General features: G+C 40.7%; 1 protein-coding gene across 2 annotated transcripts; it reads right to left on the bottom strand.

The window, feature by feature from the left end:
* LOC144691015 (SPRY domain-containing SOCS box protein 3-like) lies at positions 1 to 27,687 on the bottom strand. 2 transcript variants are annotated; one of them, XM_078559004.1, is made up of 7 exons: positions 27,569 to 27,687; positions 15,139 to 15,284; positions 6,575 to 6,749; positions 5,310 to 5,497; positions 3,651 to 3,753; positions 1,736 to 1,861; positions 1 to 693 (listed from the first exon to the last, which is right to left on the bottom strand). In XM_078559004.1, the coding sequence occupies exons 2-7, from the start codon at positions 15,268 to 15,270 to the stop codon at positions 347 to 349; spliced, it is 1,071 nt and encodes a 356-aa protein (XP_078415130.1). In that variant the 5' UTR covers positions 15,271 to 15,284; positions 27,569 to 27,687; the 3' UTR covers positions 1 to 346. The 2 variants fall into 2 exon arrangements, with proteins under 2 accessions (XP_078415130.1, XP_078415131.1); XM_078559005.1 differs by having other exon boundaries at positions 6,575 to 6,744; positions 27,569 to 27,666.
* Positions 27,688 to 27,887: the final 200 nt, after the last annotated feature.

The raw sequence follows: 27,887 nt of genomic DNA, 5'->3' as shown, positions 1-27,887 counted from the left end.
TTTTAGACAAGCTGAATATTTTATTTTTTCTTTAAAGGTGAAAGCACTAAATGACCTACAAAAAAGTAGATTGAAAAGAATTCTTGAAGTACATAGGTACTTAATTCAAAAAGTGTCTCTTCAGCCACCATCCAGCACTTCTTGTCAATCCCAGTTCATAGATGACAATCCTCAGTAGTTTGGCAAGAGGAGCTAGAAGCATTAAAAATGAAGTTGGGAGCTTTGATCATCTTGCATTTGGCTCATCATGTAGCAGTATTGGTCCATGTCCATACTAAGTATTGCAGCTGTGGCAGTTGAAATTACAGTCATGATTTAAAAAGAGAAATCAAACCAGTACGAAATGTTAAGTCCGCCGACATCTTTTTCGTTGGCAAGCTTCAGCGTCTACTGAGGAACTGTAGAAATCACTGCCTGATGTGCTGCATGCAGCCTCTTTGCCACTGTCTTCATGATTCATAGAGAGGACCCAACCCAATCGATTGCGGAGCATGCGTTTCAGACCCGGGGGTAGGGGAAGAACCTCCAATTTGTCATTGTGATCAGGTAATAGTTGTCGGAGCCGTAGGCAGCAGAGGTATTGGAGAGAGGTTGGGGAGAAGCAGGATCTAATCACTTTCATACTGCTCCTAGCTGCGGTTGAGCAAACCATTGGGAAGAACTTCTTGTTTTGCAGCTTGGTAGCTGCAACTCCTTTGGAAGGTAAAAAAAACACTTGTTAATGCCAGCTTGTTAATGGCATACCATTACTAGCATTTCACAATACAGGTATTTTGCACTATTGCAAAAATCATACCAAATTCAAATTTCTGCTCAAATATCAGTACAGTATAAATGGTTTTGCCAGATCAGCTGGCTGTCAGGAAGAAACAAGCGCTTAAAATTAATAAATATGGCCGCTTTTAGAATTTTCTCCTAAACGTATAAAGTTATTTTTCAGTAACCCATAATTTCTACTTTCAAAGCATCATTATCTCAAGATTTAACAGAATAGAATCAAAAACTTAAGTTGGAAAAATATTTCAATGTCAATTCATTTAAATTACAAGATAATCTCAAGCAAGGGCAAACATTTACTGCTTAAAATTGTGATTTCTATAATACATAGTAAGAAGCAGAATTCTAAGGAAAATAAAGAATTACACCATACCCTGTATACAAGTCTAAAAGTTCTGCAGGTGTAAGTAGTTTACATCGGCAGTGACATTGGTACTTCACACAATTTTCATTATATATTTAATTTTTTAAATGAAATTCAAAGCTGTTCCTTTGGTTGACAGCAGGTCTTCAGTGATGCAAGTATAATTATAGCTGCAAGTATATCTAAGATAAGCCACTAGATGCCAATTCATTAGAAAATCCTGGTGGTCATTTGGAATGCATACCTCTTAGATCACATTACTGTAGAAAGCTCAAGAGCGCTGCAATACCAATTTGACATTTGTGGAATCCTAGTTTACATTTACAGAATATTACTGGAGTGCAATTGCAGCTTTGTTTTCCAAAAATATTTTGAACCCTCCAAACATCTTAACATCTTGTAATTGCAACGCTATTTAAAATAAAATATACCTATTTTTAAAGAGATATTTTCTTATAGTTCAGTTTGCAACAGTCGGTCAGCATCCAGCCTGCTGGTGATCACAGGCAATCATGAAAGTTAAATGAATATTAACATTTCAATTCAGGACCACTAGGCAAGATAAAATGCCCACTATATATAACTAAACCATACCTATGCATTTTCTATTTTTGAAAAATGTCAGGGTGCCATGCCAGGTATCCAAGTGAACACCTATGATGGAGCCTTGTCCAAATCTTGTTGAGAAGTGAATCTTGGCACCTTTGTGATGTAGTACACCTACAACAAAATGAATTGTAGATTTTAAAAGTTATAACACAAGATGACTACACTAGTACATGTGACAGGTCATTGTGTAAGGATATCCAAATAAAGTAGCTTTGGTATTTAAAATATAACGAACTCTGATGGAAATTAGAGGTGGGGGTGCGTGGGAGAGAGAGAGAGAGAGAGAGAGAGAGATAATTGGATTAAAAGCCAGCTGGTCTACAGGCTGATGTATAGAAGAGAAGTGGGTGTGAAATGTTAATTAGGTAAACATAGGGAAGTTAGAAGGTGAAGTGTAAAAAGGGGGAAAATTTACATTAAAATAAGCCAAAAGAATGGGTGAAATATTACACCTAGCCAGAAGAAGCCAGACAAACAAAGTGTTTATTTTTTCCCAAAGCTTACTATTAAAATTGGTACTATGAAAGGGTTTTATTGTTGAAAGAGGTAAAGTTCAAAAAACTTCATGACACAATGAGAATTTGCATTCAGAGGAAAATATGTATAAAAGAGAATGTTGTTGGTAAAAGAAGAGGGATTCTAAGATCTAAAGCCTCCAGCCTATAAACCTCAAACTGCTGTCTGCAAGAACCCAGAGCTGAAAGAAACTAATTTTGAATGCAACTGTCCAGAGTGTGTTTTGCCAGGGATCTGTTTAATCTGTTGCCTTAACAGGGGTGTAACTGGGAATCAGATTAATTAGGGGATTTTTTAAGAAGTTATAGTAGTAATTTGTGGACATATGCACGTGCTTACAATATTAAATGTTGAGTTTTATTAAAAAAAACCTGAGATTCAATAGTCTTATTATAACTGAATTCAAAGCCTGCATCTCAAAACTTGCAAATTACAAAAATTGGTTATGACAGTTGTTTCAAGTTTCCCTCTGGGATTTGAACAGCTCAGCATTTACCATCAGCTGTGTCGTAATAAAGGGATGGTTTCTTGGCCAAGTCCAAAGTGTGCAAGTTCAAAGATCTTGTTTTGCATGTGGATCCTTTTCTTAAAGCTACTTAAAAAATTGCACTAATAATAGAAATCAAGGTACATAACAAAACATTTTTGCACTGAACCAATCCTGTTTGTACAGAATTCTAGTATGCATACAAGAACCATTTCATTTTGTTTTCCCAATTTCTCCCCAGCTTTTGTGGTTTGTATTTCTTCATTTCCAGGCATCATCTTATTCAACTTGATATTCAGAAAGATTCATTCAAGCATTGCTAACAGCTCTTCAAAGTATAATCAGTGCTCTGCAGTAGGGGAAAGCAGTCCCTCCTGCAGCCGTGGAAGTGGGATGGACAGAGCAGACAGGTTCGAGAGAATGTTTATACTATGGCCAATGCTTTTTTTTTTTAATTATTCGTTCATGGGGTGTGGGCATCACTGGTTGGGCCAGCATTTATTGCTCATCCCTAAATGCTCCCTGAACAAGGGCAATTAAGAGTCAACCACATTGCTGTTGGTCTGGAGCAACATGTAGGCCAGACCAGGCAAGGACTGTAGATTTTCTTCCCTAAAGGGCATTACAATGGTTTCGTGGTCAGACTTTTAACTCCGGATTTTTATTTAATTCAAATTTCACTATCTGGTGGGATTTGAACCCGAGTCCCCAGAGCATTACCCTGGGTCCCTGGAACGCTAGTCCAGTGACAATACCACTATGCCACCACCTCCCCACATATACCATATATAACCCATTCAGTTTAAAAAAGCGGGGGCTGGTATTCTCCGTTTGAAAAATAACCGAAGACGAAGAGAAAAAGTACCTCATTTTAAAATTATTTCACAACAGTAGTACCTGTGTAGGAGAGACCCCAACTATTTTCATCCTTTCCCAGTAAGCTGCAGAAGGTATGGCGAAATTTGTCCAGTTTGACATCAGTTGTTCCAATTCCTACCATCTAAATACAATACACAAAAATAAAAAGACAGGACAAGTACATCAAGTTAGAAAAAGATAAAGAATTTGGTCAGTATGGCTAATGATGATGCCATTGAATATATGAAAAAGGCTGTAACCATTAGTGACTGTTACAGTTCTCTTGCTTGCACGTTTCATTATTAGAAATCATTAAGCAAGGCAAATTATGTCAGTATTTGGACTTAATACTGCCCAAAAGGTTATTCGATTAAGATAACATTATGAGTACAAGGTCGGATCATCTTCAGTCACAAAGATTGTATTTAAGCTCAAAGGTAGTCCGTCAGTCAGTAATTAAACCTGACAGCCAGACTCCTGCACTGTGGAAAAACTTTCACAGGTCAGTTCATAATTTAACCATTGTTTAGAATAATTTTAAATATTAAATTTGGATGGATCCTCAGCTTTGGGATCAAATGGTTGAATTATTTTGTTTGACCAAATCTGCATTGCTGGGTAGCCAAAGACCTCCAAAGGATTCAGTCTCCACTTCAGTTCTGATCAGTCTCAGATGTTACCCATCTTATCTTTTTTCAGATGTCAATAGATCTACTGTACGTCACAGTCCCTACCACTTAGTGAGTTATCATTTCAAATTGGTCAAAAAGCACCAAATTGTATCAACTGCCACTTAAGACCGTTAAGCATAGTCTATTTCAGGCAGAAGGCAGTGAATAGCATTAGTAAATTCCCTTGTATACTTAAAGAACTCTAATAGGTAGCCAGTTACAATTCACATTACTCAGCACTGACTGCATTAACATGTTAAATAAATAACTAGCATTGCCTTATAGTCCACTTACCTACATGTACTTAATCCCCTCCATTTGCTGTGGGGTTACAGCTTCAATCATGATTTACTAGTCTTGTTCACTAGAACTAGCACTACTTCTTTAAGCTAACTCACTCGCTAATTGGTGGGGACTGTAGAATTTTTTTTTCTTTTATTTCATTCACTTGCTGACATCCTTGTAAGATGAAAGGAAGAACTGGCACAGTCCCAAACAAAACATGATTAAAAAAGCCAGTGAGTAAACTTTTTGGGTCAGACTGCAATTAGGGCTTTTAAAGATCATCCCATTCTAGTCCCATAGGGAATAGTGGAGAAGACATATACATAATATTTTGATTACTATCTTCTGTGATAACATAGGAAATAGTGTTCCAGCAGGAACTGTGTTAATAAAGGATTGACAACTGTAATAAGCACTTCCCTAAAGCATTGTTCAAAAAGGCTTTCGTTCAAAAAGAAATCAAAATATAGCATGACAAAAATATCAACTCAGCATTAGCGATTAAGTGAAGACGACAGTATGAACATGAATATGTACAAAACCAGTTACCAAGTTCTTGATCCCAGCTTTTAATCACATACAAAAAAGGAAAAGCAAACAGCATTTAGTACTGCACTATATAGTGCAACATTCCTTAGAGGTCATCACCGTTCCAGAGAAGGCCAGTGTGTAAATCAAACCTCAATTACCATGTGATAATGTAATTCCTGTCTGCATCTTTGATAAGTTTTACTGTACTTACCATGTCTGTACCATATACAGGGGATGTCATTTTTATTTCCCAGAAGTGTTGACCTTCACTCATTTCTTTGTCCCCACGAATGGCCGCAGTTCCACAACTGTAATCCATGTGGAAATTTACTTCTCTGTTCTCGCAGCTCAGCAATGTAGCAGAGGACTTGGTAGAATCATCCCACATCCATTCAAAATCTGCAGGAAGGAGTTTTAGTAAATTACCATTACCACCACCAGTCATGTTTTGCTCATTTTAACATTTGTTACTGGAAGATCAAGAGCAGTTGGCACTATTTGAGATAAACTGAAGCAAACTTATAAAAGGCACACATGTATTCTAAGATGTTTAGGGCAGAGCAGGAAAGAACATTTTTAAATTCTCTTCAAATTAGCACCCAATTACAGAATATTTTCTGTAATCATCTGTTGATCAATTTAGAAAAACTGCAGCGGTTGCAACCCAACTACTGGACCTTCAAGGTAAATGTTACTCAGTCAATGCTGGAAAGCCAAAGACAGAGCACATCAACTTCTCCTGTCCATTCCATGACAGCTGAAGTCGACAAAAAGAAAAAAAAAAAGTGTACACTCACCAACAGCATAATATGGATCAACCAGGCACATGGGAGTGATTTAAATTAAAACAAAAATGCTGAAAAAAAACTCAGGTCTGGCAGCACCTGTGGAGGGAGAAACAGTAATGTTTTGAGTCCAATAGGACTCCTCTTTGGGAGTGATTTGTTGGCTATAAGACGTGCATGGTTCAGATTTCTGCCATAATGGACATTAGAACTCGGATTAAATTTCATCTTAAACAGAGTCAGTCATTCTTCTCCATTTAGTCCATTTGAGGGCAGGTCCAGCAGTTAAAGTCAAAAATCATAATGATGCCAGGAGACTCCAAATTGGTAAAAGGTGCAAGCCATACTGAAACACCAGCTGCCGCAATGTACTGCAACCTCAATTTGGCTAAGTTGACTGTTGCACCTCAATTAATATTAACTTGACTAAGGTGAGATTTCCACTGGCACAATCAGAAATAGTTACTGCAAATTTATCAATTTGTCACAGATCTGCTGATGGCTGATTTTTTAAAAGCCCCGATTTATAGAATGAAAAATTCTGATGCTGTAACTCTGGAAGAACACTGATAAAGCACCAGGATTAAACATTCCACATGATACTTATACATTTCCTATGCACTTATTAACAGCTAAGCTTGAAGTGCTACCAAATCCCTTGAAAGTAAAGGCAATTTTTATTCATTCTTACATTCATCCTCCTCGCCACAGTGACAGTCCTTCATGCGATGGAAACTACGCATACTACCACAATATCGGGTGTCACTTTGGCTTACACAGTCACAGTATGACTCCCCTGTCACAGGTAATGCTGTTGGGATCGATGACGGCAAATGGAATTCTGATTCAGAATCGGAGTCGCTGTGCTTTAAGAGATTAAAATAAAAGCCACGTGAAAAAACATTGTATATTTCTAGAACGGTCTCACAACACCAACATTTTGTTACTGTACTGTGAGCAGCTTTTCCAGCAAGAATTCCTCATTTTGCAACAGCAAGATTTAATCAATCAATCAATGAGAGAGTTGCAAAGGTTAAGATTCTTTTTAAATCTCCATAACTAGGTAAAATTGAAAACTGCCCCATATTTGATTGTTTCTATCCAACAAACTGGTGAGGTTTGTAAATAAGCAGCAAAACCAAGATTAGTGAGAATCGATTTTTTCCCCTAGGAAAATGCTTGTGAAAGCTGCCAGAGACAAGACTTCACAGCTTTGCAATGAAGACAAAACTACACTGCTACAAAAGGAGCAACAGCTTCACCTCTGAGGGAATATTTGGTCAGCTCTCATCAGCTGCAAAGGAATATAGTCTAGGCTTACCCAACCTGGGGACTAATGATATAGAAGAAAACAAAAAACTCTGGTGTAAAAATTACTAAAAAAAAGCAGCATGGATTGTATATAACCATGTTAACGTCACACCATTGTCACAGTGGATAATTATCATGCATCTGGGCAATGTCCAATACATTACAGAAAAACCACAGAAATTTGAGATTTGTCAACTTCATAGAAATACAGCGAAAATTATTTAGCAATAATATAACAAAATACTGCAGCTGCTGGAAGCCTGAGATAAAAACAGAAAATGTTGTGAATACTCAGCATGTTAGATAGTATCTGTTCCTTGCCACAGATGCTGCCTGACTTGAGTATTCCCAGCATTTTGTTTTTATTTAGCAAAAAATAGTTTGTGGTGGGTTTTGGAGAGCTTCAATTTCATGAAATATTCACATTTAATAGTGCAGAATCCAGAATATCAAAATGATAATATAAAATTGTTTACTATCACTCAATTTCTAATCAAAACAAAAATTGCTATACTAGTTTCAACTGAATCAAGAAACTGAAGTTATGGCTTACAGTACAGGTTTGAGCCAGATACGGCCTTATAATTAGGTATCAAGTCAAATGCATTTGAAATGACGTTCCAAAATAATCAAATGTGCATCTATAGGAAGCTGATGTTAGAAAAACTGTTCTAGATTGATCAGTGTTATAGGGCATTGATTACAGTTCGATAGGGCTGAAGAAGTCTCTAGTCTTTAATTCTCAGAACTATTTACAACTATACAGGGTATAAAGGGTACAAGCTAGTTGTTTCCATGCTTGCTGGTACACGCGACTCTACTCAACAGACCCAGAGGTGTGGTTCATGTGCTCTTTCACTGTGGGCAGTACTGTACTCAGTCCCACATTATTTCTACATATGTGCCAGACCCTTATACTACACCTCCACCCAAGACTTTATCCAATTCATTAAGTGATTGTTTACCTTGTGTCCTACATTGTTCTCTCAGATATTTACATTATTATCCCATCTCCCTCCAAGTCCTTGAATTCAAAAATTCAGGTGGTCTGGGGGGGCCTTACAAATCTTGTTCGCACTACTGATGGGGGAGTGACAGGCTCCGTTGCTGCCGTTTCTTCCTCTAGATTGAGGTTGGGGCATAGGGCTCGTTTTCATCCTTTATTCCATTCATGTTGAACTGCACTTAGTCGGTTCAGCTATTTTGCTAGTTGGTGGTTGCTAGTTTCTTGTGGTGCGGACGAATATTGCACTCGTCTTATCATCGCCTTTTCTTGCTTCTCCCATCATGGTGTGGGTTGTTGCGATGTCTGCGGAAGTTTACGTTTCAAAAACTGAACCCACATTCCCACTTGTTTCACAATTTCACTCAATTTGAGCCCTCTCTTTCCAATTGTTTTGAGCTTATGAATCTTTTCATTCAACCCAGCAACTACTCTTGTAAGCAGAGTTGTTTTTGTTTCAGAGTTACCTGCAGAATTCTGACAATTTCAACTGGGCATTCGGTTCTGTTCAGGATCTTTATTCTAAGGTCACTGCCTGCTCCTTAGACTTTAATTCACTTAGATCCTCAATCTGTTTTGTAGAATTTCTCTTATCTGCTTTCAAAGTCTGGATTTGCTCTTCCATAATGCACATCACCCTTTATGTTCAGATTGTACTGAAGATCAGTAGTTCAGTTTTGGTTATTAATTCTGCTTTCAAGAAATTGCTCCAATTCATCAGCAGTTCTCTCCCCCCGTTCCAGGCATTTTGCACGATGCTTACTGGAGACTGATGTTTGAAGTTCAAGTTTTAATTGAAGATCCATCCTTGAAATTGTTTCTACAAAGATCATATAAGTGTTAAGTCCTCTTTTCAAGTGTTCTACTTTCTGCGAGTGACATTTCAGTGTTCTCACCAGTTTTCATTTTTCCTTTACAAACTCATCTTTTGTACATAAAAGCTGGTTCTCTATGCTGATGGGTTTTTCTTGAGCAGGGCATAATTCCTCTGCACTATCCTTCAAACTCATTCTGTAATTGCACTTCTGCCAATTGTTTGAGACTCATGCTGAGAAGCTTTACTTGCTCTTGTCATTCTAGGTTCCTTAGCTTCTCATCTCGTATCTCTGGAAAAGTAACATTTTCTTCCAAATGTCCAACCATTTTCTTCAGCTCTGTAGCCTTTGTATCTCTTGGCTTCCTCCTGGAATATTTAACATTCCCAAGTATGTCTTAAAAGATTTAATAGCTGAGCATGTGGAAAACAGTGACAGAATCGGACAGAGTCAGCATGAATTTATGAAAGGGAAAACATGCTTGACAAATCTGCTGGAATTTTGAGGATGTAACTAGTAGAGTTGAGGGGGAGCCAGTGGATGTGGTTTATTTGGACTTTCAGAAGGCTTTCGACAAAGTCCCACATAAGAGATTGATGTGTAAAATTGGGATTGGGGGTAGTGTATGAGATGGATAGAAAACTGGTTGGCAGACAGGAAACAAGGAGTAGGGATAAACGGGTCTTTTTCCAAATGGCAAGCAGTGACTAGTGGGGTATTGCAGGGATCGGTGCTGGGACCCCAGTTATTCACAATATATATTAATGATTTAGATGAGGGAATTAAATGTAATATCTCCAAATTTGCAGATGACACAAAGTTGGGTGGGAGGGTGAGCTGTGAGGAGGATGAGTGATGCTTCAGTGTGATTTGGACAAGCTGAGTGAGTGGGCAAATGCATGGAAGATGCAGTATAATGTGGATAAATGTGAGGTTATCCATTTTGGTAGCAAAAACAGGAAGGCAGATTATCTGAATGGCTATAAATTGAGAGAGGGGAATGTGCAACGAGACCTGGGTGTCCTTGTACACCAGTCGCTGAAGGTAAGCATGCAGGTGCAGCAGGTGGTAAAGAAAGCAAATGGTATGTTGGCCTTCATAGCCAGAGGAGTAGAGTACAGGAACAGGGATGTCTTGCTGCAATTGTACAGGGCCTTGGTGAGACCACACCTGGAATATTGTGTGCAGTTTTGGTCTCCTTATCTGAAGGAGGACGTACTTACTATAGAGGGAGTGCAGCGAAGGTTTACCAGACTGATTCCTGGGATGACAGGACTGACATATGAGGAGAGATTGAGTCGATTAGGATTATATTCACTGGAGTTCAGAAGAATGGGGGTGGATCCCATGGAAACCTATAAAATTCTAACAGGACTAGACAGTGTAGATGCAGGAAGGATGTTCCCGATGGTGGGGGGAGTCCAGAACCAGGGGTCACAGTCTGAGGATATGGGGTAGACCATTTAGGACTGAGATAACGAGAAATTTCTTCACCCAGAGAGTGATGAGCTTGTGGAATTTGTTACCACAGGAAGTAGTTGAGATCAAAACATTGTATGTTTTCAAGAAGGAGTTAGATATAGCTCTTGGGGCGAAAGGGATCAAAGGGTATGAGGAGAAAGCTGGAGCAGGCTATTGAGTTGGATGATCAGCCATGATAATAATGAATGGCGGAGCAGGCTTGAAGGGCCTGCTCCATGTTTCCACACTGGTGAGGTGAAATTCATTTTGCTTCACTTTGTAATTTTCCGGAGGAAAAAAAGTACTTTGACCTGAAGGATCCTTGTAGCATGTGAAGGTCCTTTAGCAGGTTCTCCTTTCTTTTGCAAAGTTCAAATGACAAAAAAAATAAAGTTGAAAGTAACTCAAGTCTATTCTGTTGCTCAAGATAGTCTTTATTTCTTCATGCTGATGAAGGGTTTTGTACTGTTTTGAGTTTGATCTTCACAGATAGTTAACTGCTCTTTCAACCATTTGTTTTCTTGTTCAGCTCTTGCCTTCTCACTCTGCTCTTGTGCATTGCTTTCTAGTTCCAATGCCAATGCAGCTTTATTTGAAGTTGTATTCAACTTTATATATATATCCTCAACTCCTACTTTGATTTGTCAACAATGGAATTCAGAGTTGTTCTTTCCTCCTGGCACCTCTGTCACACCTCACATGCTTGCTCAGATCTCAAACAATTTGGTTCACTGAAAGCTTTAGTTCAGAGTTTTTCAAAGTAATATACTCAGCTTGAATCTTATGTTTCAAATCTCCCAGTTCAGTTTCGATATGAACATTTTCCTTTTGCAGGGTTTGTTTATTTTGAATTCCATCAGATAGCCTGCCTTCATTCAGTTAGCTGCACACATTCACACTGACACCTACTTTTGCAATTCAGGTAATGTGTCAGGGTTTCCAAAAATATATATTTTTGGGATTCCTGGAAAGCTCCCTGCCTCTGGCATGCTCACCTTCCCTCCTTTTGTAGCTTCACTTTTTTTTTCCTCACTCTCCCTCTTTTTAAGTTCTGCACACTCCACAACTTGAAGATTAAAATATTTGTCAAAGGCTTTTAATATTTCATCGAAGCTGGTTGAGGACTCAATTCACTGCATTAGGATTAGTTCATCAGCAAGTTCACCAAATGAGTATAAAAAAAAAAGTGTTAATCTGGACATTTGACTTTCTACTTAGACCTGATGTGCTCAGGTAGTTTAGAAATTCTCTTTTTCAGGACGCTCAATTTTGCATTTGATCTGGGCCCCAGATAAGTCCAAATTGATTTGGAAGTGTGGAATTCTAATCCATGGTTAAATTTTAAGTGTAGATTCTGCTTTAAGAGCTTTCTGAATTTCAAGATGACATTGCCATTCACTTGGGAGACAAAGGGATTTCCTGTGCTTGCTCATTATGGAGGGCACTGCTACAATGGCAATTGCGCTCAGTTAGAAAAGACATTTTGAACAATGGCTGCCTGCAGAGTTCTCTTGCTCAAAATTTAGTCACAAAATTGTTATGGACCTGTGCTACAGCTTTCTTCCAGTATTTTACAGGCGGTGGTGTAGTGGTATTGTCATTGGACCAGCTCTGGGGACCCAGGTTCAAATCCCACCGCGGCAGATGGTGGAATTTGAATTTAATCAATAAAAATCTGGAATTAAAAGTCTAATGATGACCATGAAACCATTGCTGTCGTAAAAACCCTTTAGGTTCACTAATGACCTTTGGGGAAGGAAATCTGCTGTCCTTACCTGGTCTGGCTTACATGTGACTCCAGATCCACAGCAATGTGCTTGACTGTTAACTGCCCTCAGAAATGGATGAGCAAGCCACTCAGTTGTATCAAACCATTAAAAAGTCTAAAAAAGGAAACTGGACAGAGCACCTGGCATTGACTTAGGCACTGGAAACGACAACGGCAAACTCAGCCCTGTCAACCTTGCAAAGTCCTCCTTACTAATGTCTGGGGGCTAGTGCCAAAATTGGGAAAGCTGTCTCAGACTAGACAAGCAATAGCCTGACAGACACTCATGAAATCATATTTTATAGATACTGTCCCAGACACCATCACCACCTCTGGGTATGTCCTGTCCACTAGTGGGACAGACCCAGCAGAGGTGGTGGCACAGTGATATACACAGTCAGGAGGAAGTTGCCCTGCGAGTCCTCAACAATGGACCCCATGAAGTCTCATGACATCAGGTCAAACAAGAGCAAGGAAACCTCCTGTTTACCACACTGCCTGCCTGCCCACCACCCCCTATGCTCCCAAGCTGACAAATCCATACCCCACGTTAACCACCACTTGGAGGAAGCACTGAGGGTGGCAAGGGTGGCAAAAGGGTACAACTCTGGTTGGGGGACTTCAACATCCATCACCAAGAGTGGCTCAGTAGCACCAGTACAGACCGAGCCCTAAAGGACATAGTTGTTAGACTGAGTTTGCAGTAGGTGGTGAGGGAAACAAGGAAATGGGAAAACATTCTTGATTTCATCCTCATGCATCTGCAGCAGGCAGACCGATCTGCCCATGGCAGTATCAGTAAACAGGTCAATCATCTCAGTCCCATGACATCACTGCAGTGTAGTGTCCTAGGCCCAACCATCTTCAGATTCTTCGGTGACCTTCCTTCCATCATAACTTCAGAAGTGGGGATGTTCAGCACCATTCTTGACTCCTCAGTTACTGAAGCAAGTCATGTCTGAATGCAGCAAGACCTGGACAATATCTAGGCTTGGGCTGACAAGTGGCAAGTAACATTTACACCATACAAGTGCCAGACAATAATCATCTCCAACAAGAGAGAATCTAACCATTGCCCCTTGACATTTATGGCATTACCATTGCTGAATCCCCCACTAACAACGTCCTGGGGTTACCATTGACCAGAAATTTAACTGGACTAGCCATAAGAGTTAAGAGCAGGTCAGAGGCTAGGAATCCTTTTATTTTTAAAAAAATTCATTCATGGGATGTGGGCTTTGCTGGCTGGGCCAGCATTTATTGCCTATCCCTAATTGCCCTTGAGAAGGTGGTGGTGAGCTGCCTTCTTGAACTGCTGTAGTCCATGTGGTGTGGGTAAAGCCAGTGCTGTTAGGGAGTGGCAAGTAACTCACCTCCTGACTCCCTAAAGCCTGTGACCATCTACAAGGCTCAAGTTAGGAGTATGATGGAAGACTCTCCAATTGGCTGGATGAATGCAGCTCCAAAGAAGCTTGACACCATCCAGGACAAAGCAACCTACTCGATTGCCATCCTATCCACAAACATTCACTCCCTCCATCACCAGTGCAGTGGCAGCAGTGTGTACCATCTACAAGATGCACTGCAGGAACTCACCAAGGCTCCTTAGACAGCACCTTCCAAAACGACGACCGCTGCCATCTAGAAGGACATGGGCAGCAGGTAGATGGGAACACCACCACCTGGAAGTTCCCTCCAAGCCACACCATCCTGACTTGGAACGATATCACTGTCGCTGGGTCAAAATCCAGGAACTCCCAATTGCAGCAGTTCAAGGCAGCGATTCACCACTCTCTTCTCAAGAAGAATTAGGGATGGGCAATAAATGCTGGCCTAGCCAGCAGTGCCCACATCCCATGACAGAGTTTAAAAAAGCTGTGCTCTGGAATGCTAACCCTGATTGCTGCCTATTTTAATTTCTGTCTTTTTACTGTATTATGCTTACCCTTGTCATTTTGCTAGATTCTATGACTCTGCATTCATCCAGGTTTGGCTTTTCATCTGCACAACAGATTTTTCTTCTACCTTTCTCCCTTATTTTTTTTAAGGTTGCTCTGCCTTTTCGTAATTTATCTAGGTCCCTTGACTCCGTTTGATCGGGTCTGGTTATGGAGCTTTTTTTTTTTAAAAAGGGCAATCTCCAGCAGCACCTTTGATTTAGGAGCACTTTTCACAGGTCAAACTGCAGTTTTACCTCATATTTTTGTATTTCAGGGTCCATCCTTTACTGTCACCATGTTGTAGGGTGTTTACCATTCAGTAGGTCTGAGGAAGGCTTCATAGTCAAATATAATTTAACTAAGTCTTCATTGAAGAAGAGCTATTTACAAATATACTCCAAAAAGGTGCAGGCTAGGCACCAACTTCATGCTTGCTGGTACATAGATCTGTCCAACACTCTACTGAACCCTAGGTGCAGGTCATGCATTCTCTGTGGGTGGTACTGTACTCAGTCCCACATTAACTATGTGACAGACCCTTATACTGCAATCCAGAAATAATTTTTAAAATTCTTAGAATTTCAAAAAATAAAAGTTACTCAACTGTTGAAGGCAGCACAATGGCTCAGTTCAAAAACTGCAGTTCTGAACACACACACGTGCCCATTGGTAACCCTGCTTATCCTATATAATTTAAGTCTATGTCTAAAAGGAGGAGGAAAAGCACAGTGAATTTTATAAGAAAAAACTCTGCTGATCACAGAATAGAAGATCATGAGGGCAGAGACTAGCAGATCAGTCTGATTCTTGCTTGTACTGGGTTAATATTACAACTGGCTTTAGCTAAAAAAAAAGATTATAACCTTCGGAAGGAAATTCAATAAGATCTCAATCATTGGGAGACTATTCATTCTTTATATAGATTAGCAATGAAATATTGTGTGTTATATTATCTACCTGACCATCCGAGTCATAGCCAGGGCCTGGACCTACTGATCCATCAGGCATTACTACAGCCACAGCTTCAGCATCTCGAATACCACTGTACACATACCGCCAGGCACGATTATTTCTGGTACGACGAGACATGGCGCTCCTAAAACCTGCAACATAGTAACATTTGTACTAAATTAGAGAAAGAGTGGACAGCTTTTTAAAAAATAATTACTTCAAGAACTAAATAATTCTCTCAAATAAAGTAGTAAACAACTTCCCAATTAAGCCATTATGACAAGATTCTCTCAGGCTCTGCAGAATACAGCAGACACTTAAACAGCATGCGATAGACAGACCTAAACAATTCTATAACCATCGGATCAGATCCAAGCCCTGCATTCCTGCCACATCCAGTTGTGGATGGTGGAGGGCAATTAAACAACTCATTGGAGGAGGAGGCTCTACAAATATCCCCATCCTCAATGATGGGGGAGCCCAGCACATCAGTGCAAATGACAAGGCTGAAGCATTTGCAACCATCTTCAGCCAGAAGTGAAGAGTGGATGCTCCACCTTGGCCTCCTCACACCACAGATGTCAGTCTTCAGCCAATTCAATTCACACCACATGATAAAGCAGCTGAAAGCACTGGATACTGCGAAGGCTATGGGTCCCACAATAGTACTAAAGACTTGCACTCACTCCAGAATAAGCCACACCCTAGCCAAGCTATTCTAGTACAGCTACAACACTCTGGTAACCACTGTGATGTGGAAAATTGCCCAGGTACGTCCTGTGCACAAAAAACAGCTCCAACCTGATCAAGTTGTGGCACAATGAGGCCATTCAGCCCATCGTGCCTGCATTAGCCAAAATCAAATCCCACCTTCCAGCACCTGAGCTGTAGCCTTGCGGGTTACAGCACTTTAGGTGCAGATCCAGGTACCCATTTAAATGAGTTGAGGGTTTCTGCCTCCACCACCAAACCAAGCAGTGAATTCTAGACACCCACCAGAAGTTTTTCCTCAAGGCCCCTCTAATCCTCATACCAAACACCTTAAATTTATGCCCCAGTAATTGACCTCTCCGCTAGGGGAAAACAGGTCATTCCAGTCCATTCTATCTAGGCCCCTCAACTTTATACACCTCAATTCAGTCACCCCTCAGCATCCTCTGTTCTAAGAGAAACAACCCTAGCCTTTCCAATCTTTCCTCATATCCTCCTTTTTATTGTGTATTCCCTAGCTTTGTTTGCCCTCCCCAAATGCATTACCTCACTTCTCCGGATTGAATTCCATTTACCACTTTTCTGCCCACTCAAACAAACCATCGATATCATTCTGGAGTCAGCCATCCTCTACACAATCAACTACACAGCCAAATTTCATGTCACCTGCAAACTTCCCCAATCATGCCTCCCATATTTAAGACCAAATCATTAATATAGCAAACAGCAAGAGACCAAACACCGAGCCCCATGGAACACCACTGGAAACTGCTTTCCATTTGCAAAAACATCCACAAACCATTACCTTTTGTTTCCTATCAGAGAGTCAATTTTGGATCCAAATCACAACATTCCCTTGTATCCCATAGGCTTTTACTTTTCTGACCAGTCGGCCATGTGGGACCTTGTCAAATGCCTTACTAAAATCTACGTAGACAACACCCACCACACTATCCTCAATCCTCCTTGATACTAGCTTAACCGAATGTTTTGAGGAAGACAGACATTACCGCCCCCTGTTGACTATCCCAGATTAATCCATTCCTTTCTAAGTGACAGTTTAAAAACAAAAAACTACTGCGGATGCTGGAAATCCAAAACAAAAACAGAATTACCTGGAAAAACTCAGCAGGTCTGGCAGCATCGGTGGAGAAGAAAAGAGTCGACGTTTCGAGTCCACATGACCCTTCAACAGAACTAAGTATAGTTAGGAGAGGGGTGAAATATAAGTTGGTTTAAGTGGGGGGCGGGGGGAGAGAAGTTGAGGGTGGGGTGGTTGTAGGGACAAGCAAGCAGTGATAGGAGCAGATAATCAAAAGATGTCACAGACAAAAGGATAAGAGACAGGCAGAAATCCTGTCGGAGAACAGAGCAATACTTCTTCAAGGAAGGCATTTCTTGAAGAGAAGTGGCAGTCAATTAAACACAGATAAAAACAAAAAACTACTGCGGATGCTGGGATAAAAACAAAAAAACTACTGAACTATACTCAGTTCTGTTGAAGGGTCATGTGGACTCGAAACGTCGACTCTTTTCTTCTCCACCGATGCTGCCAGACCTGCTGAATTTTTCCAGGTAATTCTGTTTTTGTTTTGGATTTCCAGCATCCGCAGTAGTTTTTTATTTTTATCTCTGTGTTTAATTGACTGCCACTTCTCTTCAAGAAATGCCTTCCTTGAAGAAGTATTGCTCTATTCTCCGACAGGATTTCCGCCTGTCTCTTATCCTTTTGTCTGTGACATCTTTTGATTATCTGCTCCTATCACTGCTTGCTTGTCCCTACAACCACCCCACCCTCAACTTCTCTCCCCCCGCCCCCCACCTTAAACCAACTTATATTTCACCCCTCTCCTAACTATACTCAGTTCTGTTGAAGGGTCATGTGGACTCGAAACGTCGACTCTTTTCTTCTCCGCCGATGCTGCCAGACCTGCTGTGTTTTTCTAGGTAATTCTGTTTTTGTTAAGTGACAGTTTATCCTGTCTCAATTGATTCTAATAGTCTACTCTCAAAGTAATAGAAGGGGTGTCAACAGTGCTATCAAGCAGCACTTAGTTCAGCAATAACTTTGCTGCTGACTTAGTTCTGCCAGGGCCACTCAGCTCCTGGTCTCATAACAGCCCTTGTTCAAACATGGACAAAAGTGCCAAATTCGAGGTGAGAGTGACTGCCCTCAACATCAAGGTAGCATGTGATCAAAGAGTCCTAGCAAAACTGAAGTTTGTGGTAATCAGGGGAAAATTCTTCACTGGTTGGAGTCATACTAAGCACAAAGAGTGGTGTGGTTATTAGAGGTCAATTGCCTCAGTTCCAGGATATCACTGCAGGAGTTCCTCAAGGTAGTGTCCTAGGCCCGACCATCTTCAGCTGCTTCAATGACCTTCCCACTCATCATAAGGTCAGAAGCAGGGATGTATGCTAATAACTGCATAATGTTCAGAACCATTTACAATTCCTCAGATACTGAAGCAGTCTGTCTATGGATCAAGACCTGGACAAAATTCAGGCTTGGGCTGACAAGTGGCAAGTAACATTCACACCACGTAAGTGCTGAGCAATGACCATCTCCAAGGGAATCTAACCATCTCCCCATGACATTCAATTACATTATTGCCAAATCCCCCACTATCAACATTGAGGGTTACCACTGACCAGCCATGTAAACACTGACTATAAGAGCATCTGAGGCTGAGAATTCTGCACAGTGTCACTCCCGTCCTGACTCCCAAAGCCTGTCCGCCATCTACAGTGCTCAAGTCAGGAGTGTGTTGGCATACTCTCTACTTGCCTGGGTGAGTACAGCTCCAACACCACAAGAAGCTTGACAACGATCCAGGACAAAGCAGCCCTCTTGATTGGCACTCCCTCCATCATCAACTTGGCAGCAGTATGTACCATCTACAAGATGCAATGCAGCAACTCATCAAGGCTCCTTCAATTACACCTTCCAAACCTGCCAGCTTTACCATCTAGAAGGATAAGGGCAGCAGGTGCTTAGGAACACCACCACCTGCAAGCACCCCTCCAAACCACACTTGGAACTATATGGCCATTCCTGCACTGTCACTGGGTCAAAATCCTGGAAACCCCTTCCCCTAAAAGCACTATGGGTGTACCTACAATATGGACTGTAGCAGTTCAAGAGGCAGCACATCACCACCACGTTCTCAAGAGCAATTAGGGATGAACAATAAATACTGGCTTAGCCAGTGATATTCACATCCCATGAAAGAATAAAAATAGGTTTAAAGCCTACAGTTCAAGTTACTTGAAGATATTATGCAAATTATGCTTAAAAGCAAATGCCACAAAATTCAGTTGTGAAACAAAAAGGCAACTGATGCAAATGCTGCACCCTTGGGGTGGGGGGGGGGGGGGTCACATCCTTTTCATTCCCATTGTTAATCCTGACCCCTGTCTGCCCATTGTGGGGACTGGGGCTGGGTGAGGTGGAGGAAGACAGAGTTAATATAAAGGTCTACAAGTCTGCTGATAACAGCTCCTTATACAAGCCCTAACTGGTGATTAAGGTTATTTCTTTTTGTGTTGCTTAATATTTACAATCTTCAGGCAATATGAAGTGAAAGGTATTCCTTTGTGCAGCATGCAAATAGATTCTTCAGAACATGCATAATTATTTCCAATCCATAATACAGGCTTCTTTAGAGGTGGGTGATGCATATCTAGTGGCTGAAGGGTGCAAGGCTTCAATTTCCTATTAAATCTGTGTTCTGAAGAGGTTTTTCTAGTGCTGAAAATGAAAGCCAATGACAGATATGGTTATTGATATGATGATTGGATCTTCCTTTATCACTTGCCTGTTTAATAAATGAGAATGGTTTTGCTTGCAGGCAGTATTACCGACTATGATATGCATTACTGATTCAGGACTCTTTCATAGACTTAAAATGTTGATACACTGGTTGTGGCAGGGTGCAATGTTATTGTGTTGTGAAAATGAAACGAAAGGATAAAAGAAAGACTTGTATCTTAATCTGAGTCACTGAACAGATATACAATGCCAAATGTGAAAGCAAGCTGAAGCACAGGAGAGCCAAGTGATCACTAGTGCTTTGTTCCAAAAAGACAAGTACACTGAAGGGGAAAGGAAATGTATTTGGATCCATCATGAAATATGGATATTTATTCTACAAGTTTCCTTCCATAATGTTTTAGCATGTCCCACATATGGTCCCACAAAATCATGCCATAAATAGCAATTCTGCTGATGACTCATGCAAGGTCACAAAGGCATGTGACTTTAAACTCTTTGTTTAATATGCAGGAGCATTAAACAAGTTGCAGGCTGCCATAACACATCTTACCAAATAGGATTACATAAAGCACAAGATAAACAAATATAAAAATCAGATCTTCATGATGACCCCTCCTGACCAAAGAAAATCTAATTTGTTAGAATGGAGTGTAAAAGACTCTGCACAGACCAAAGAAGAAAGCCAAAAATATCTCCATACAACAAGCACAGAAGATAAAAGCAAAATACTGCAGATGCTGGAAAAACTCAGGTCTGGCAGCATCTGTGGAGAGGGAAACAGTTAAAGTTTTGAGTCCATATGGCCTTAGATTACTGGAGGATATAGACGGGCTGGTCAGACGGTCTGATCAGTGGCAAATGGAATTTAATCTGGATAAGTGTGAGGTGATGTACTTGGGGAGGACAAGTAAGGCACAGGATACATAATGAATGGTAGAACCCTGGGAAGTACCAAGGATCAGAGGGACCTTGATGTACATGTCCACCAGTCCCTTAAGGTAGCCGGGCAGGTAGATAAGGTGGTTAAAAAAGGCATATGGGATACTTGCCTTTATTAGTGAGGCATAGAATATAAGATCAGGGAGGTTATGCTGGAACTGTATAAAACGCTGGTTAGGCCATAGCTAGAGTATTGCGTGCAGTTCTGGAATCTGCATTATAGGAAGGATTTGATTGCACTAGCGAGAGTACAGAGAAGATTTACCAAGATGTTGCCTGGGCTGGAGAGTTTTAGTTATGAGGAGAAATTGGATAGGCTGGGGTTATTTTCCCTGGAGCAGAGGAGATTGAGGGAGGACATGATTGAGGTGTATAAAATTATGAGGGGCATAGGTAGGGTAGTCAGGGAGGAGCTTTTCCCCTTGGAGGAGGGATCAATAACCAGCAGGCATAGATTTAAGGTAATGGGCAGGGAGTTTAGAGGGAATGTGAGGAAGAATTTTTTCACCCAGAGGGTGGTGGGAATCTGGAACTCACTGCCTGAAAGGGTGGTCGAGGCAGAAACCCTCATAACATTTAAGTAGTATTTGGATGTGCACGTGATGCCATGGCACATAAGGCTATGGGCCTAGTGCTGGAAAATGGGATTGGAATAGTTAGGTACTTTGACTGGCGCAGACTCGATGGGCTAAATGGCCTTTTTCTGTGCTGTAGACCTCTGACTATGACCTGAGTTTTTCTAGCATTTTCTGTTTTTACAAGGACAGAAGATATACAGGTGCCCAGTATAAGTCAACTCCAGAAGGGTCAGATCACAAAGTTGTAATGTATAGTACAAAGAATTTATAACCAGTACTAAAAATCCATATTACCAGCCACTATACAGCCACCAGCCAAACACATCATAGTATTAAAGCTAAAAGTTACATCCAGGCCCTGAATAGTTAAACCCACAAAGCCTAGCTACACTGTTTAAACTGCCTTTCAGTCCTTGGCGTTTATGTGACAGCCCTTTTTGAAAGAAAATAAAACAGAGTTAAGTCAGGAAATTACATGCCAACTCGTCTTAGCTAACAGAGTCTATAACATGGAATGAAAACATTAAGGAGTTGGATTAACAGGGCCAGTCAGCACACATTTCTAAAGATTAAGTGGTACTTAACCAATTGTGTTCATATTGGAGGAAACAAAAAAGTAAAAAAAAAATTAGTGGATATAAGTGTTCAAAGTGCATTTCAAAGGATACTTTGATGGAGAAAATGACATATGGAATTAAGGTGCATATGCAGCAACACAGGTGGTTGAAGGGCAGAAAATGTAGGGCAGGGCACCTGATGTCCCAAAGTATTTTACAATTAATGAAATACTTTTGAAGCATAGTCATTGTTGTAATGTAGGAAACTCAGCAGCAGCCAGTGTACATACAGCAAACCCCCACAAACACCAATATGATAATGACCAGATAATCTGTTTTAGTGATGTTATTTTAGGGATAAATATTGGCCAGGACATTGGGGATAACTCCCTCCTGCTTTTCAAAATAGTTAATTGAGACTAGAGTGAAGTCATAATTGGCATGCAAGGCAAATTTTAAGATTGAGAAAATACAACTAAAGTGAAACAATATAAGCTCAGGGAAGAAAACCATTTAAAATATACAAGCATTAAAATTGAACTAAGTAATACCCAGAAGAAAGATGTTAACTAAACATGTTAAAAAAGGTGGGGGGAGGTAAAAGCTAATTTGTAAGGGACATAAAGGAAATGCCAGTCAGCAATTATGCTGCATAATCACCCTAAATTTACTAATTAAAACAGTTTTAATGAGGGAACATTTTAATACAAAGCCTGCAAATCACATTCTCTCTACATTACCATGTTTTGATATTAACTGTAGCAATTCTCCTCAGGCAGCCTTGAGGCCTCATCTGTTCCAATGGGCTGCTTCCCGCCACACCCTCCCCCTGCCATCTGCTGAATTTTCAACTTCAAACTACAGCAAAATAAAAGCTCTCAGTTTCATTCAAATTTTTAATCATTCTAAGATCAAGTAAATATTTGTTTGCATTCATTAACTTTTGGGGATTCTCTGGCATATATCCAGCAAATCCCCAGAGTGCCCAAGATATATATTAAAAAACTGAAGCGGTTGGCCAGATAGATATTTTGATAGCACAGGAGTGCCTCAACAAGCCATTAGTCCTGTGGTCAGGTTCAGGTTCTCAGAATGGAAATCTAGTCATAGACATACAATTTGAACACTTAATTTTAAATCCTTACCATCTATTAAACCATGCAGCAATCACCGAGTACTGGAGTAACCTCTCATTTCACTGGGGATTTTATTCAACCAATCTGGTTTGAGCTTGATCCAGATTTAGAAGTGTAATATGGTTTTACTCAGTCCCCATTATACAAATAACAATAATAATATTCACCAATTATTTAAAGAAGCCTTGGTAACAAAAACAGCCAGCCATAAACACCAAGAGGGCAACAAGGGAGGAACTGGCATTCCAGCAACTCAGGGATGACTTGCATCCCCAGATGCCAAAATTGGCCCTGTGGAAAGACAAAGGTGTGACCTGTGAACCATCATCATGGTATGTTTAATTTTAAACTGACAGGAGAAATAAGTCAGACAAGGCACAAAAATGGGGTTTGTTACACAATGAAATTTTGTATTCAGGGCCCCACCATTGAAAATCTTAGTTCATACACAAGCTGCCAGGTGAGAAATGAACAAACACATTCTAACATTTCTCGAAACACCTTTGAATAAAAGGGAAATAATTATTTTGTGACAGCTAATGACTATTAAGGAAGAAAAAGAGCCTTGTAGTAAGGATTAAGATATCATGAATTACAGCAAGATGTTGGACAGTCATTAAAGAAGATCCATTGAGCTGGATTGATCATTTTATCGATTATTGTTTAGATTGGTTCACAATATAGGCAAACAGCCTACCGTCACAATTCAACAATATCAGTCTGCAAGGTGGTTTGATTCCTACTCTTTGAAACACAGAAGCACTTCTCCAAGCAATCCCTTGATAACATTTAAGCTTAAAGGCAAGACCTATGCAGGGAGGAATCTTAAGTGAGCTGAGAAGTTATTTGGGTTCAGTATTTAACAGACTGCAAGAGCCAAGGTGATGGAAGAATCTAGACACAAGAGGGCCAAGCTTGCGAGCCCCAAATTTTAGCAACAGCATGTAAAACAGCACCACTTGGCCTGAAGTGCTCAAAAGGAAAATTGCAAAACACAGAACATCCATGTTCTCTCAGGCCATGGTTTGATACAGACCATGATATGTTTTAGTGGGTTTGCACCTGCATATATTTACATGAAAGCAGGGCTTCTCAGTGAGAAGCTCCAAGTCAGGGGTGGAAGAATTTTTGTCAAGGCAACTGAACTGAGGCAACAGCAGAAATCAGGTAGAATAACAATTAACCCATATATCACACTGGCTGTGGGATCTGGGGAAAGAAGATAAATCCAAAACAAATAGGTTCCTTAATTCAGTTTACCTCAGTCTATGGGTTTAAAAGGGCATTAAAGCAAACAGTATACATTCACCAGGATCATTCCAGAGTTAGGGAGCTACAGTTATGAAGAGAGATTTCAAACTTTGGAGCAGAGGAGGCTAAGAGGAGATTTATTAAGAAAGGGTTTTGATGGCAGGGCTAGTTTGGGAGGGGGGAGGGGGGGGGGGGTGATATAATGGTGAGAGGGGTATTAAAAGATAATTTCCTCTGATTAAGCAGTGTCTTGGGGCCAAAAAAGGAAAAAAATAATTAATAAAACTCTTAGAGCTGGAGCATAGAATGCTTCACCACAAGTAGTTGAGGCAGAAGTCTCAGCATCTTTTAAGATTAAATATGAATAAATACTGAAAACAAAGGAAGTTACAAAGTTATAGTGATTAGGACAGTGCAGCATTAGGTCTAGTCCGACACTGATAATACAGTCTTTTGAGTTGTAAGCTTCTATTACGCATTCATTATCACATATTTTGCATGAAGTTTTTAAAATGTGGATGCGTGCAAAATTAAGTTGTCTATTTACTACTGTGTGAGAGCTCACAGAAAGGAAGCTCTCGCCAGGAGAAGGGTGCATTATTTACCATTAGCAAAAATACAGATAATAAAATAATAATACAGATAAATAAATGTGTTCACTACAGTGAAAAGCATAATTCTTTCTGTATTCTGTCTTAGGAAAGCCATCAGGGTCTGATGAAACTGATTCAGTTGAAAAAGTCTCAGTTATAGCTAGATGGACTGATTCCATTGTACAGTACACAGCACAGAAATAGGTGGAAGGGTTAATATCTGCATAACATTTTGCAATTCCAATACTGAAACTCCACCAGAAAAGAAATGTTCCCAAACCTTCAAAGAAATGTCCTTTAATTAGCAGGCATTTATTCCATGAAAGCTGCCACTTTGATTCCCGTCCAAAGAGAGAGAAACATGGTGGATGGGAGGTGGACTTGTAATGAATATTGGTAGGCAGTCTATCACTAGAAATGGAGACAGAGGGGTCAAGGGAGGGCAGGGAAGTGTCAGAGATGAATCATGTGAAGGAGAGAGGGGGGTGGAAATTGAAAGCAAAAAAACAAACCCAATGAATTTTTCCAGGTTGACAAGATGGCACCAATACAGTCAATGTACTGGAAGAGTTGTGGGAGGGGGCCTGAGTAGGGTTGAAACAAGAAATGTTCCACATATCCCACAAAAAGATAGGCATAACTGGGGCCCATGTGGGTACCCATAGCCACACCTTTTACTTGGAGGAAGTGATACAAATTAAAGGAGAAATTGTTCAGAGAGAACAAGTTCAGCCAGGTGGAGGGGGGATTGTTTGGACCTCTGTTCAAGGAAGAAGTGGACAACCCTCTTATTCTCATGGACATTATCACATGCATTCACTATCTTCCACTATAAACTTAATACATACAAACTTGAGAGCGGGGGAATCCACTATGCTCTCAAAGCAGAAACTTGTTCTCATGCACCCATGTCTGTCTTTGGCTTATTGCAATGTTCCAGTGCAGCCCAACACAAACTAGAGGAACTGCACTTCATCTTCCCATCTGGGCACTTTACAGCCTTCTGGACTTAACATAGAGTTCAACATCTTCAGACCAAGACCCCTTTTTAAAATCCAATTTTTTTTTACCCCAACCACCCCCAACCCCCAAAAACAGGGCCAACTATCACTCGTTATGTTTCGTGGTCAGAGCACTGACCCTTGTTCTGCTATCTTACCATTATGCCACTATCAGCACCTTCTTCAGTCTTTACCACTACCATTAACACTCCCTTTGTCCTGTGTCCATGACATCTTTCCTTGGCCCTCACCCATCCATGACCTTCTCTGTTGCTCCACCCCCTCTTCAACAGCATAAAATCCATTACATTTCTACCTTTCCAATTCTGAAGGAGTCATCCAGGCTCAAAGCATTAACTGTTTGTCTCTCCACAGGTGCTACCAGACCTGCTGAGCTTTTCCCAGCATTTTCTGTTTTTATTTCAGAGAAACATGATGCACTGGCTTTAAGCATGCCTAGTAATTGGCACTTGCAGAAATTTGAAAGCTGTTTGGTCCCACACCAACTGAATAATGGATACATCAGAGAAAAAAAAACTTTCAAAAGAAGCTCTGCAACATCATTAATCAGGATAAAAATTTTAAAAATAAAGCACTTGCAACTCTACTAAAGTAGAATTCAATTTGTCTAAAGGGTCCAGCAACACATCATAGGGACCCTTATCACATCTTAAGTGTTTAGGCTCAAGGGTACATCGTAGTGTACTAGTATTTATTCCACAGTGCCACAATTCCTTGTTCAATTGGGTAACAGATAAAGTTCAAGTCTAAAACAACCTAATTATCTACCTTTATCTTCTTAAAAAAAAATGCTTGTACGACTGACTAATTTGAGGTGTCAGCTGTGGCTCAGTTCATAGCACTCTCGCCTTTGACTCAGAGGGCTGTGGGTTCATGTCCCACTCCGGGAAACCAAGAACTGTGAATGTACTCGAAAGAGTTACACGCGATCTGTTGATAACTCGAAAGAGTTACAACTGACTAATTACTGGAGTAAAAAAAAAAGGAGATACGACCAGATAAATTCTAGATCTCTCTACCCCCCCTTTGCATTCCTGAGAATGAAACCGACCTGCATTTCATCGGAAGCAGTGTCAGGACTACTTGGCAACTTCACAGGCTCGTTCACAGACGAAGAGAGTGAAGAGAGGAGCGCACACACACACACACAGCTCGCTCACCTGAACCAAGAACAAAAAAATAAAACTGACAGCTCATCCTTCACCAGAGTACCAATATGACCAGTCAGGTCACGCATCTCCACGCAGGTAACAGACGTGTAAAAGCCGCTCAGGTATGAATGGTGTGTATTTATTTCAATGTACAAAGGCTTAAGCTGTGTGTGTAAAAAAAAGGAGGGTGGGGGGAAGAAACAGGGAGCTAAAGAAATTCAAGGAGTTGGCGCGGTTTAAAATATCAGATTGGAGTGGTGATTAGATTTGGAGCTCCAACAAAAAAAAACACTTGTAAGAAAAAGGGATTTGCCTTTATTTATTTATTTATATATATATTTATTTATATTTTTTTCCCTCATTGCGCGGGTGCACAGCAGCCGTTCCCCTCTTCCCCCAAAATTCATGTATTAAGTTTACAGTGGAAGATAAACCAACGGACAACGAATTATGCCAACGGGTTAAGGATTTTATACAATTGGTCAGTTTTGTATAAAACGGATTTTTAATTTTTTTTTTGAGGGGGGGGGGGGGGGGTGGCGACGACACCCGGAGAGCGCTACACAAACCAGGGGAGCCTGGTGAATCCAGCCCCCGGATCCGCAGGCCCCACTCACACAAATAAAAAAAACACCACAGAAAAGCGCCTTCTCCACCCCGGCACAAACTACACCGCGGCGGCACCTTCCGAATAAAAGCTGTTTACGTTCAACGGACACCCACCTTGATTAACGCCCTGGCTCTCCCGAGCTTCCTGCCCTTTACTACAACAACAACACAGCTTCTCTCCTCCCCACCACTAGTCAATGCCCGCTCAACCTAACCCACTCGCCTTTCCTCTATATATATAGAGGGCTGAGTGCTCAACCAAACTTGAATCCCCGCCCACTCCCCTCCCGCCCGTTTTCCATTCGTCTATCCGACCCAACGCCGTCCGAAAGATCTGTATCCTGAGTGGATAATACGCGCGTCGATCATACCGCGTTCGATTGCCCCGCCCACTCTCTCCACAGCCTTCAAGCTGAGGCGATCAGCGCGAGCG

This window comes from Cetorhinus maximus, chromosome 15, assembly GCF_964194155.1.
Source record: "Cetorhinus maximus chromosome 15, sCetMax3.hap1.1, whole genome shotgun sequence".
Lineage (NCBI taxonomy): Eukaryota > Metazoa > Chordata > Chondrichthyes > Lamniformes > Cetorhinidae > Cetorhinus > Cetorhinus maximus.
Note: the sequence above shows the minus strand (reverse complement) of the source record. Positions and strands in the feature narration are given on the sequence as shown.

What these genes read in the sequence shown, in the direction of transcription:
- LOC144691015 (XM_078559004.1), bottom strand. Translation starts at nt 15,270, where the DNA reads ATGTCTCGTCGTACCAGAAATAATCGTGCCTGGCGGTATGTGTACAGT. An exon ending in GCTATGACTCGGATGGTCAG is followed by an intron (nt 6,750 to 15,138) that starts GTAGATAATATA and finishes AATCTCTTAAAG; the next exon opens with CACAGCGACTCCGATTCTGA. An exon ending in CTGTATATGGTACAGACATG is followed by an intron (nt 3,754 to 5,309) that starts GTAAGTACAGTA and finishes TATTGTATTTAG; the next exon opens with ATGGTAGGAATTGGAACAAC.